This window comes from Poecilia mexicana, unplaced genomic scaffold, assembly GCF_051168715.1.
Source record: "Poecilia mexicana isolate PSO_F unplaced genomic scaffold, ASM5116871v1 scaffold_5, whole genome shotgun sequence".
Classification (NCBI taxonomy): domain Eukaryota; kingdom Metazoa; phylum Chordata; class Actinopteri; order Cyprinodontiformes; family Poeciliidae; genus Poecilia; species Poecilia mexicana.
The window spans coordinates 13,667,427-13,680,579 of NW_028263374.1; the positions used below are offsets into that span (position 1 = coordinate 13,667,427).

Genomic DNA, 13,153 nt, shown 5'->3' on the forward strand with positions numbered 1-13,153 from the left:
CAGTACAAATACTCAAACATGAAAAATAACCAAAAAGCAAAGTAGAACACGTTAGCAAAAAACACTAACATTTAGGAGATAATTGTACATCATTGCACAAGTCTATGTTGAAATGTCTGTGCAATTATTGCAGCATATTTACACTAAAATTGTCTGGTTCTGAAATGGAGATCTATGTATGAAATCCAACAGTTTCTTATTAGGTTTTGGGGGAGAGACTGGTTATACAATCTAACATTTGGAGTATTTGCATCAGATGCAACAGTTTTCCTGTTTTATCCCCTTTTACTTTAATTTCATGTTTCACATTTAGAGATTCAGTGATCAGAACTTTCCTTTCAATATCGACTTCTGGTTTAATTTGAGGTCTTATCTGGTGATTTGCACTGCGAAGGACCATAACACATGTAGCAATTTTGAATCCATTGGAAGATGGAGCGTAAGCGAAAGATGACGTGTCAAACACTAAAGCATTTTGGCCAGATGACTTTTTTTTGTTTGCTTTATAAATACACTAGCTGACAGTCAGCAAACTCATTAGCTTTAACAAAGCTAGGTTCTTCAATAATTTAGAGACTATGTAATGAAACACACCCCTATCACCTGAATGCACTTACCATGAGCATAAAACCACAGTTTACATGAAATACCATTCCACCATTGAATTTGGAGTTATATAACAAAAGCACAGAGTCTGTATTGTTAAACACATTTACTCAAGGAGTTTATTCTCCACTTAATTTGTGTTAAAACACAACAGAAATGATTTAATGTATAATCGACAACAATTATGTACAAACAGAGCTCCAAGAAGCAGAATTATTCACAAACTATACAAATTCAGCCCTTTAAATCCACATCTGAATTCATTCATTTCACACGATGAACTTTACAGAAAATGGTAGCATGTTTTTTTTGCTAAATTAATATAAATTAACTATCTTTGTCACAAACAAATAGAAACACACATGCTTTGAAAACCTTGTTGCACGACAATGGTTCATCGAACCGTTTAGAGTTCCTTTCGTTTGTATTTGGCAGAAAAATCATACATATTTGGGGCAAGAGTTTGTGCACATACACAGAGCCGCTCAAAAGTATTCATATCTGTTAAACGGCTTCATGTTTCGTCATGTTACAGCCGCAAACGTGAAGGTGTTTTATTGGGATTTTAAGTGACCAATCAACACCAAGTTGTAAACATTTGAGAAATAGACAGAAATGCGAATGGATTTCAAATACAAATCTGAAAAGTGCTTTTCCCCTTTCACTTTAAAATCCCCAAATAAAAACACAAGTAGCTAATTGGTGAACAGTTTTGAGTGTGATTTAATCTCCCAACAAATACAGCTGTTCTCTTAAGGCCTCAGAGGTTTGTTGGTAACAAACATCATGAAGAGAGGAAGAGGACAGACGACGTGTCAGCGATTAAGTTGTGGAGAAATTTAAAGCAGAGATAAGTTACAAAATACCCAGTGCAGAGCACCATTCAAGTCGTCAGAAAATGGAAGAGGTGCTACACAACTACAGCCGAGATGGGTCTGGCAAACACAGAATTAATCTGGTAATTCTGGAGGAGCTGCAGCCATCCACAGCTCAGGTGGGAGAATGTATTGACAAGACAACCACAAGTCATCATTTCCACAAGACTTCCCTTTATGGAAATGGCAAGAAGAAAAGCATTAAAAAAAAAAAAAAAAAAAGCCATATGAAGCTCTGTTTAAAGTACACCAAAGGCCATGATAGGAACCCAGTGAACATGTGAGAGAAGGTGGTCTGCTGAGTTGACTCTACAACTTCATTTTTTTTTTTAGAGAATATGTGATGGAAAACCGACACTTTATGTCACAACGAGCACAACATTAATGTGACGTGAAAGTCATTCTGTGGAAATGTTTTTGTTCTGCAGGGATAGAGCAGAGTTAATGTGAAGTGTGGTGGAGCTAAATATACAAACAGGAAAATTCTAAAACTAAAAAAAGCAAAACAAAAAAAAACTGGTTGCAGGATGCATCAGCATTGAGGCTGGGGCAGAGGTTCACCTTCCAGTAAAGCAACAACCCTAAACCTTCAGCCAGACCCATCATAAAATGACCTAGTTCAAACTTAAAGATTGACAACAGGCCAAAGTGCAGACTTAAATATGATTGACGCGCTGTGGCAAGACCAACAGTAGCTCCATTCCCTCTGATTTCAAGCCATTTTTCATATTTCAAGCTGATGGAGTGACCTGAATCAAAAACTGAAGCAAACTGTGAATCAGGAGACTAAATACAAATGCAAGCCACATTTTTTATATTTTAATTACTAAAACACCTCCAAATACATGTATTTCCTTTCACTTTGGATTTTGTCACTGTGTTGATGTGTCAGATAAAACTCAATAAAACAAATAAAAGATACAGCTGTGAATAATTGTGATTTTTCTCGTTAAATTTGTCACGTTTCAATGGTGCTTGTTGTTGTTGTCGTCGTCGTATACTTTTTGGCATGACAAATATGCAGCCCAAGGTACAGAATTTCACACGTCTGATAAATAAGCAAGTAAGAACTGTGAAGTGAATGGCAGCGTCGCAGACGGAGCAGAACTGACTGCAGCTTCAGAAGTCGATGTAAATGTTCAGTAACGCCAGAAAATGTTTCTAGAAACATATTCGCCTCGTGTCATCAGGTTCCGTCGGCCTTCTACAAACTGAATCCCATCAAAACAGGGAAAATGCATAACTTCATTCAACTGCACAAGTGCAGCTCACGCAAACTTTGTGCAGCATCTGAAGGTTGTCTCTTGCAGACACCAACATTATTGCCTTTTCAGTTCACATTAAATTATTTTCTGAATGTGCAAACAGCGGAGTTACATACCACTTATCAGATTCAACAGCAATAATTGATCAAGCTTTTCAAACAAACTGTGGTAACGGTTTATAGTCCCTCCACCTGCTGGTCTCCACAGGAGTTCATCGCAGCAGGGGCAGTGAATGTACGCCGTGAGCTCAAATGTCCACGTCGTCCGAGTCCGACGTGCTCGAGGACTGGGTTTCCTCCTGACTTTCTCCCCATACAAACCTGTAGTTGTTTTCAAGCTCCTGCTGCCTCTTTTGCTCTTTATAAACCTCCTCTGTGCCTCCAGTCTGCGGGGTAAATAAAAAAAAAACAAATTAGACAGATGCAGTGTTATCTGACTTGCAAAGTTAAAATTTGGTTAAAAGTGCCACTCCTCTTGGTTTAACACAGAGGAGTGGTGCGATGCAGACTCCAGAGTCAACAGCAAATGCAAACCAAATTCGCTGTTTTTGCCCATATGTGTCTGTTACGCTGCAGTCTGAAAGGCCCAATTCTGATCTTTTCAACCCCCAAAATTAGGATTTGTGCCACTTCCATATGTGGTATTGCATTGGATAATCATCCAATTGTTTTCAAACGCCTGAACAGTCATGTTGCATTTTACTGTTACATCACTGATGTGAGAAATGCATCATAATTCTACAGAAGAAAAAGCCAGAAGAATTAAATCTGGATGCAAACATTGGCTGAACATTATGATTGTGAACTTATGGAAGAAAGTCGTCACTGCAGCACAGCTCATCATAATCCTGTCGCTCTTGGTCTGACTCCACATCCAAGCAAAACATCATCTCTATTAGTTGTGCTTTTTTTTTCTTAATTTACTTCCTTCGTGTTGTTGTGATTTTTTGACAAAAAAGTTGGCTCTCGTTGCTGAATAAACTTTGAAATCAATCGTTAGATGGTACCATCCATTAGCGTTTTGGTAAACAATGTTGTTCTGCACATGCGGGTCGCTTTGTGGTCCAAAACTGCTCACACATAAGTCTGACTGCGGTAGGATTTAGTAGTGTGAATGACCACTCAAAAAAACCACACAAAAAAACCCAGAATTGAGCATAAAAGAAATGTTTAATGACCAGGCCTTTGCAAACCTTGCTGATTTGCCAGTGAAGTTTTTAGATTCAGATATGGTGTGCCAGAAACTGGACCTAAGTGACTGGAGTTTGACCCCTTTGGTGAATGTTACACAGGAGTACAGCAACCTCTATTTCTACCTTTAAAAACAAAAAAAAAAAAAAACAAAACAAAAAAGTTGTTAGTAGCAGCCCCGTTAAAACAAACTAAAATAGCTCCCTGATTAACTGAATGTGAAGCCAAGTAATGCCTAAAAAGTAATAGTAAAAGATTTCCATTTTTACACGTTTTAAATCTCACTGTGATGTCAGCAATAACAGACCGAGAAAAGGGGAAGGAACTCTGCGTCATCGCGCCCGGACAAGAACCTTGAAGCGATCTGAAAAGGCCAGCTGCCGTCTCGTACGTAACTGCTATGACTGAGTTATGGGAGAAGCATTTACTTTAAATTTGCACAAGCTGCTAATGTTTCAAACTCAAGTTGCAGTTTGAGGAATTTTAGACAGTCGCTAAAACAAATACAAGCTTTTATACAGTCACATGCTCTTATGTTGCAAAAGTGACTCGGTCTGTAAACTCCACAGCCGGTTTCAAACAAAGTGCTTAAATTTAGGTCACAGTGACTTATGGGTAAATTACCAAGAGGTTTATGAGCAGCTCCCTGAAGGACTTGGTGTCTTCTTCAGTCAGCCACTGATCGCCTGTGTCCTCTGCATTCTTCCGCGTCAAAATCTTCACCTCAATTTTGCCTTTAACAAGGACACAAGGATAAAAAACGATCACCCGGACAGTTCAAGAGCAACACAGCTGAATGACAGATTAATACGGATGAATGGAGTGAACAGAAGAGTGGATGAAAGGAGACACAGAAATGACAAACCCTTCATCTCCAATTATCTTTTAAACAAGCTTTGGCTTACAGCTGCTGTCTATTTCCATTTTGAAGAAGCACAGAGAGGATTTGTCGCCATTTTCATGGCTAAGCTGTTTCGGAAAATTACTATAAAAGATGTAAAGATAAAGACAGAAGGAGACAGATAGCAATAAAGCTAAAGACAGGCGATGGAAAAGATAAAAGGCTGTGTGTGTCGCCGCACTGCCCCTTCGTACCTTCAGCCTTCAGTCCTGCCTTCTCTAGCTGTTCTTTAACCACGTCCTTTATGTGCTGCCACTGGGGGTCTCCTTCGCCCATCTCCTGAACTTTGACCTCACCATCAGGGCTGCTGCCCGTCTTATACTTAGTAATTTTGATCTTAACGTGGTCGTCAGCTGCTTGGTCTGAGGTGACAAGAGAGGGACAGAAGAGACAATTCACCTCAAAACCTGTCAGCAGCGTCACAGGCCGGAGGCGCCAAACAACCTTTTCAGTAACATTTCTGTGGCGCGGCGAATTCAGGTCAATGGGTTTGCTTTCATTCATTTCAGTTTTGTGTTGATTGATGAAAACTAAGCCACCCACATCTAAATTAATGGCAGCAAAAGACCACAAACCGACTAAGAGTTTAATCTGAGACCATCTCTTATTTTTGCATCTCCGTGTTCTGAGATGAAGAATATAACAGGTGATCATGAATGGTTGTGATGATGACAGACATGCACAGGATGGCGGCGGCCCAGGGCTTCAGGCCCGTGGCGGTTACCTGGCTGCTGAGGAGCCAGGCTGGGGCTGCCTCTGCTCGGGTCGCTGGTCCGTTGGACCTTCTGCTGCTGGGTGTCTTCAACGTCCTTCTCCTCCAGATGATCCAGCAACTTATCCAAAGTCGTCTCCAGAGCCTGTGTTGCCTGAGTGCGATCAAACTCTCCTTTAAGACCCTCGGTTTCCAGCTCCTGCTGGGCCTGCAAACACAAAGACGACGTTCAGTTTCGCTTAAATGCCACAAATTAGATCTCTGAGGCAACATTCACACTGCAGGTCTTGATGCTCAATTACAATTTATATCAAAGTCCAATATTTGTCCCCATATTATTACCAAATGATGCGACTGCAACAGGACTTGTGTGTGAACATTTTACGACGCTAAAACGACCCGCATGCGCAGAAGAAGAAGGTAAACGTCGCAGAATAAGTGTAAAGTGAAGTGTGCAGATGAATTAATATGAGTTACGGCGACATTTATTAATGTCAATAATTTAATTTAGAAACTGGATCTATTATACGTAAATATTTCCCTTTGGGATTGATAAAGTACTTTTAAATTTGAAATGTGATAACAAATACCAGAATCACCAGATCAGTTTAAAGCAGTGGAAGATGACATAACAACACGAAGGAAGCAGAATTATGATCAATAACAGAAAGTGCAACATGACTGTTCAGACTGCAGACACTTTGAAAACAATCAGATATGCATCGCACAAGTCAATTTTTTTGAAAGGTGGAAAAATCTGAATTGTGTGTGAAAAAAAAAATCAGATGAATATCACATTTGGGGAAAAAAAACAAAAAAAAAAAAAACAGATTTGGGTCTTAATTATCTGCTGTGTCCAATGTAGTGTAAGGTTTATCTTAGGATTCAAACCTCATCTATGATGTTGTCAAACTCCTTCTGCATTTCTTCTTTTATCTCTTCGATCTTCTCAGAAGGCACAGAGAGGTCGGACATCTCATCCTCGAACTCCTCCAGCAAGTTCCCGTCTTCATCTCTCTCCTCCCCCCTGAGTTTCCCTGGATGCCTGTCGCCTGTTGATTTCTCTTCTCTACTTTCAGCCTGGTTTTCTGCTTTCTGTAGCAAAAGGATTTAAGCATCGCAACGTTTACTCTCTGCACCACACAAAAACAAGGAAATGGAGAAAACCAGATGTGGGGAAAGTCCTGACCTTCCTGTTGCTCTCCTTAAGGTGTTGAACAAATTTCATCAGATCTGCTGGGTCTGTGATGATTTTAAAGTTGAATCGTTCTGCTTAAAGGAAACATAAAAATCACATAAACCATGACCACAGAGTACGTAGACACATATGGTTCTATGAAATAAGTTACAAGTAAAACATGTAATAGCAAATGTTTAAAAGTTTATGGTTGTAAAACAGTGACCTGAATAGTAATAAATTATAATCTTCATTGTTTAAACAACAGTACCTTCTTCTGCTTCATTGTCTGCTAGTGAGCTATAGTCACCATTCACCACCTTTAAAAAGAAAAACATTTAATTAAGGCTGTGAAAGAGTCAATAGAAAAAGAGAAATCCCACCCCCTGGTGGTAAATAACGGAAGTGCAAAAATACTTTTTAAAAAGGAGATATGAGGGTTTCTATAATCAGAAAATGTAGTTTGTCAAATGATTTTATGTGTTTTAGTCAGATTAAAAGATATCATAGCACAAACAACATCTGCCTGTGATTTCCTACTGAAGATTTGGAGTGTACACTGAGACAAATGAAATAAACAACAGAAAAGGAAAGTTGGAGTGTAAAAAACATTACTGACTCTCCCCAATTTCTGTAAAAATAAATAAATCTGTTCTATACTGGATAGGATCTGATATATTTTTTTATTACATCCTGATAAGTGAAACTGTAAATTGAAAATGAACTACTTTAATCAGTTCCTCCAAAGTTGTTTTTGTGATTATTTGGAATCAAAATCAGCGATTTTTGTGGTGCTATTTTAGAAACATTTGCATGGAATTTTGCTATATTTGCATTTAAGTAAATGCAAATATAGAAAATGTAAATGTGACTTTCTGTTGCTTGCCATATCAGTCACAGACTATAACTTGACATCAGCAAATGCTTTGGCAGCAGAGTAGCAGAGGTAAGAAATGCTACCACCTACTGGTGGAAGTTAGCATCTCTTAAACTCAATGTTTTTGACCATTTTCACAGAAAATTTGCAACAAACTCATCATCAATTAACATGAAAAACGTGTGAATTTCCTCAATGTTTAATCTCGGTGTCACTGCATCGTTCAATACCTCCTTGTCTTGATGAGAAGCTGTGGGCTTTAATTTCCCAGGTTTTGTCACTCCTTCCCAAAAATCAGCATCATCCGTCTCTTCTGACGGTGTATCTTCAGTCGCGTCGGAATTTCCCGCTTAAAGACAGAAAACAGACATCCTTGTAAATAAGAAAAATACTACAATCTGTATCCTGAATACATAATCTTAATATATGTAGCTTAAAAATATTGTCCAAGTTCTTTGAGTTTGCGTTTTACCATTTGACGCATCTTGGTGGCCGTTTGGCGGAGGAGTGGTCTCCTCTGCCGTTACCTCGACTGTCCCATCTCCACCTTCATTACCAGCCAGCATCTCATCAAGATTCTTCAGCTCCTCGGAGATCTGCTCCACTTTACGCTTCGTGTCCGCTGGGAACAGTCGGAGGAACAAAGCAGCAACAGACATGTCGTCACGCATCCTGTTATGTTTCACACTTGTAAATAACGGATAAATTAGATCAATTATTTGACTCCATATAACCGTACTGCTATTAATGCACCAATAAAAAGCAAAAAAAAAAAAAAAAAAGAAATATATTCCTGCATTGTGAACCTGGTGTTTGTGTTCACTCACAGACTTGAGCCTTCACATAATCCATGTACTGTTGTGCACTCAGAGCCGGCTGGCACACGATGCCCTGCGGCTTGGAGGAGGACGGCGGCCGCAGAAACGGATGCTGGCAGGTGCGACTGGTGTGAACTGTCAACACGTAGCGGCAAGACTGTGGCTCGTCCACACGGGCGACGTAGTCACTCGAGCCATCTTCACATACAAACTGGAAAGAGTAGAGTCACTAATAGAGTCAGATAGTGTCAACACAGGAGAATAAAAGGAACTTCCGAGCCCATTGTAAGGGAAGCCCACAAACATTTGAAAGTTACAGAAGGTGCTTATTCAGTCGTGCTCACAGTTTTACACAGACATAAATCTGGATGTAAAAGGAACTGCAAAATAGGACGCAAACCGTTTTTGACCACAGCTACTTGGGTTACTCAGATTACAATCATTTTGTAAATTTAGATGTCTCACCCGGACTTCGGTCTCTCTAGGATTTCCATTTAGGTCACACTTGGACCCATTTACATAGGTCTGGCTGTGGTATCGTTTCAGTTTGTGCTGTTTAGAGGCCTGCAAGATGAAGAGATATGATGTAACATGATGTGTTAGAGATGATTATTAAAAGAAACACGCAAGACACTCAGTGCCTTGAAAAAGTATCAAATGTACTATGTTCCTATTTTATCGCGTTACAACTCTGGGATTGCATTTTGTCTTGAGTCGTGTCTCTGATGCCTTTACAGTTTCCACAACAAAAATTACAATTAATAAATGTATTCACACTTTTTTTTTTTCACATCTACTTCATTTAAAAAAACCTTTTTTTTAGATGTGATCTAACATGCAATTCATACAAGAAAAGGTGAGTCTCACCTTTGCTGTTTCATTGTTCCAATCAAATTCGGACTCATAGTGTCCCAGAAAGAGAACGTCCCCTCTGATTTCTGAGTCTGAGAAGAAAACACGATTGTCAAACAGGTTTCAATGGCAGCGTAGGTTTAAGAAGAAAACAAAACATTCTTCTGGAACAAGATCTTTTCACACCAACATGAGAGCTCAGACAAACATTACTGTAGTAAATTTAATTATTAATGATTATTAATTGCTTGTTGGCATCTCAGAACTTTGTTCAAAACATTCATATATAATTTAAAGCAGGATGTCTTTCATATTCTTTGACAATTTTGAGGAAAAAAAAAAGCAACTCAATGATTTAAACATCATCCTGCAAGGAACCGACACCAAGTTATAACCCAACAGCACAGCCTATGAGAGAAGAGTCCCTGGTTTACAGCATTGTATGGAGCCAGAGGCCGGTGTCCTCCATGTTTTAGTTCTCTCTCTGAATCAACACAAGTGGATCAAACAGTGTCTCTTTAGCAGGCCTCTGCAGAACATTAACATGCTTTCGGAGGTAGTCACCACCACCGAGAGAAATCTAAAACATGTAGAGTACCAACAGTGGAGGTGACACCCCTGGTTTAACTCATAGATGGGTCTGAAAAAATTTAGTTCAGAGAAAAATATATTTTTTACTTTACATTTATGCTTGTCAATTAAATGAATGGTTTTTACCTTCAAGGTGATACTGTCTAATATGATGACCGTAACAAAACTCGTATGTCCACCAGTCCTTTGTCTGCAATAAACAAAGACAGCAGATTATCTTTTCAATGCAGCATTTCTTTTGTCATCAGAACACAGAAAAAAAAAAAAACAACAATTTTGTGTGAACGTGGAAGGTTTTCTAGTAAAACTGGGGAATTGCTGGCTACTGTGTTTTTTCTTCACTGCAAAACTTCCTCATTTTTGTAGTCTCTGTTGCTAGCTGCCAGACGAGAAATGGGGATTGAGCGAAAGGGGAAGACATGCAGCAAAGATTCCAAGGTCGGGAATCGAATCCAGGGCGGATCTATAGCCTCTGCATGTGGGGCGCCCCAGAACTTCCTTTTTGTTGTTGTTAAAAGCGGACAACTTTTAACTTGATAGTTCATTACTTCTCCAAAAGGTGCTTGTATCCACATTTTTCCCATAGCGTACCTTAATGACTAGAGACTAAAATGTAAACTTGCATACACTTAAAAAGGTTTCTTAACATTTTCTATTTTAAAATCCTTTACTTATAGAAATTTCATGATTTCTGTGTTTATGTTTGTTCCATGATTTAGATGTAAAATATATTTAAATTTGTGGCATACATGGACCGTGCAAAAACAGACACCTATCTGGGTGGACAGATAGATGGCTTAATAGTTGATGGATGAATAGATGTGTGAATTAAACACAGTCTGTTAACTGTTTTCTTAAACAAATCATCATAATGTGTCCTCCTAACTAAGTTACATCTATCCAATTAACCTCTGAGAGTCTGGAAATGTGTCTGCATCTGCAGATCTTTAGGGAGGAACTGAAAGAAACTGAATGAAAAGCAAAGACAGTTATGCAAGTGAAATCCAGACCTACTTAAATAGATTATGAAAATCTATGCTAAGGAGGATTATGTGTATTTTTTTAAACAAAATACCTACAAAAAATACACTCCAAAAGTATGTTTATCATGTAGGTAGAAAGAACAGAGAATACAAATCTAACAGCACAAGACTTTTTGCTTTTCCATACTTGTCCGGATCTGGAAAAGACTTCAACCAAATTCCTGATTTTTCCAAGGAAAATGTGTTATACACTAAAATACTATGTACTGTTTCCAAGAAAAGAAAAGCAACATTATGCCTGACAACTGCATCATTTTGTTTTAAAGATAAAAGTAACAGTGAAACAATTCGGGTTTCAGGAAATGGTGTTATCTTGTAGAAACAGTAACCAAATCCAAAGATGTAGCGGTACAATTACAGAACAAGTAGTTCCCATTGCACTGAAGCACCTCTGTACAAAAAAACCCCCATGTATAAGCAGTAACGTTGCAAAAATCACAAACATTTATTAAAGTCAGTGTAAGAGCAACATGTGCAATAGCACATGTATTAAACTATTTTCCTGCAAAAGCTCAACTGTGAGTCACTATCCCTATGCTGCAGTTTGAAACGAACGCTTTTTAACCGCTTTATTAATTAACAGGTTGAGCATCTGATAACTGGATTACACAGATAAGCAGAGGCAGACACAGATACGTTTAAGCACCAACCTTCACAAGACAAGGGGCTTTGTGCATTGGCCTCAGCAGCTCCGGGATGTCTGGTCCAGTGTAGCCCTGCGAGTCGGATTCAGAAGCTGGATCCTGATGAAACCGGACCGCCTGGGCTGGAAGTCGACATTCATAGAGCTGCTTGTATTTATTGGACACCATCATTACCTCCTCTGTCTTGGTCTAAAACATGAAGAAGACACCCCCAACAACTGTTTTAGCTTTTAATATAAACAGAGAACATTGATTTTTAGCAAGCAACCTTGATGGCTTCCAAGCAGTTAAGTGTTTGTGATGTAAACACAGTGGAAACAGAGAAGCTGTGTAAAAGATGTAGTGACAGCTGTTGCAATGAGCTGCGCATGTAAACTCACAACTACTAATCTCCAGGTGAAGATTTAAGAAAATGTCTTAAATCCAAACGAACCAACAGTCTTAGCGTACGTTAACAATTACGACTATACAAAAGCATTATCGCTAAAAACAGTAGCTTTCGTCCTAGCCAAAGTGCTACATGTTACCGTTAGCGTCTGAAACGCCTTGACTCACCTGCCCCAAGATGACGGGGTCGGAAAGAATTTGAATCCCATATTTCATTTCATTGAGCTCCTCTAAGTTCAAAAAGGCTGAGACAAAGAGGGGACATATCAAAACAACAAGGCACAGTCTCTTCAGCCACCGTACCGAAGAAGCGGCCATCATTAACCCTCTGATCATAACCACCGCCTCCTCCCTCAGGCGCTCGGCTGGCAACAAAACACACAACGCCTGACATGGTAGACGCTGATTGGTCACTGAAATAAATCCTGTGCTGTCATTGGACCACATTCCTGTCCGTCAGCGGGCTTTCCGTTTCCGAGGTGTATTTGTTTGAAAGACTGGGTCAGATTTTGAAGGGGCGGCGCTGTGGATTCAGCAGACACGACTAGCTTTCGGCGTTTGTCTTTTAATAAAATTAACACCCGCTTTTGGAGAGAGGCATGCATAAACAGAACAATTGGCGTGATTGATGAGGCATATTGCATAGAAATGAATGGCTTCTTTATTGTCTACTTTTTCTGTTTCCCTGCATTTTCAAATTTTAAATGAAATTATTGCATCTTATATGATGACGGGGAACAAAAACCAGCAAGCTGTTGGGATGAAACGACTACTTAAAATCTGCTTGAACACATGTTTTATTTATAGAGCACATAATGGCTTCCATTCATTCACAAACTCACACACGTAAGCAGTAGAGGATTTGACAATGGCTGTGAGAATTACACTCCAAAGGACAGCATCACAAGGAGCTCCAGAAGACCAAAATAAAAGCGAGCCCTGTTGTTTCTCTAATAGAATGGAAATATTATCCCACTCAGGTGTACCAGATCCCAGTTAAAAGTAAATGAAGGCACACATATTCAAACTAAGATAAAAGAATAAATAAATGATCTAGAAATAGAAAGATAAAAATAAGAGACTGTAAATGTAAATGGACAAATTTACTGCAAATTTACTGCAGAGTTATTAAAAATAGTATACTCCAATCAAAAGAAATGTGCAACAATTTTTATTTATTTATTTATTTGCTTTGACTTCAGTTTTTGGATGTTT

At 39.0% G+C, this 13,153-nt stretch overlaps 1 protein-coding gene across 2 annotated transcripts; it reads right to left on the reverse strand.

The window, feature by feature from the left end:
* Positions 1 to 699: 699 nt before the first annotated feature.
* os9 (OS9 endoplasmic reticulum lectin) lies at positions 700 to 12,302 on the reverse strand. Of its 2 annotated transcripts, none has more exons than XM_014976022.2 (15): positions 12,107 to 12,302; positions 11,558 to 11,740; positions 9,991 to 10,054; positions 9,289 to 9,365; positions 8,887 to 8,985; positions 8,431 to 8,632; positions 8,076 to 8,225; positions 7,834 to 7,952; positions 6,998 to 7,046; positions 6,739 to 6,818; positions 6,441 to 6,644; positions 5,562 to 5,757; positions 5,032 to 5,199; positions 4,561 to 4,670; positions 700 to 3,131 (listed from the first exon to the last, which is right to left on the reverse strand). In XM_014976022.2, the coding sequence occupies exons 1-15, from the start codon at positions 12,272 to 12,274 to the stop codon at positions 2,994 to 2,996; spliced, it is 2,007 nt and encodes a 668-aa protein (XP_014831508.2). In that variant the 5' UTR covers positions 12,275 to 12,302; the 3' UTR covers positions 700 to 2,993. The 2 variants fall into 2 exon arrangements, with proteins under 2 accessions (XP_014831508.2, XP_014831506.2); XM_014976020.2 differs by having other exon boundaries at positions 6,739 to 6,821.
* Positions 12,303 to 13,153: the final 851 nt, after the last annotated feature.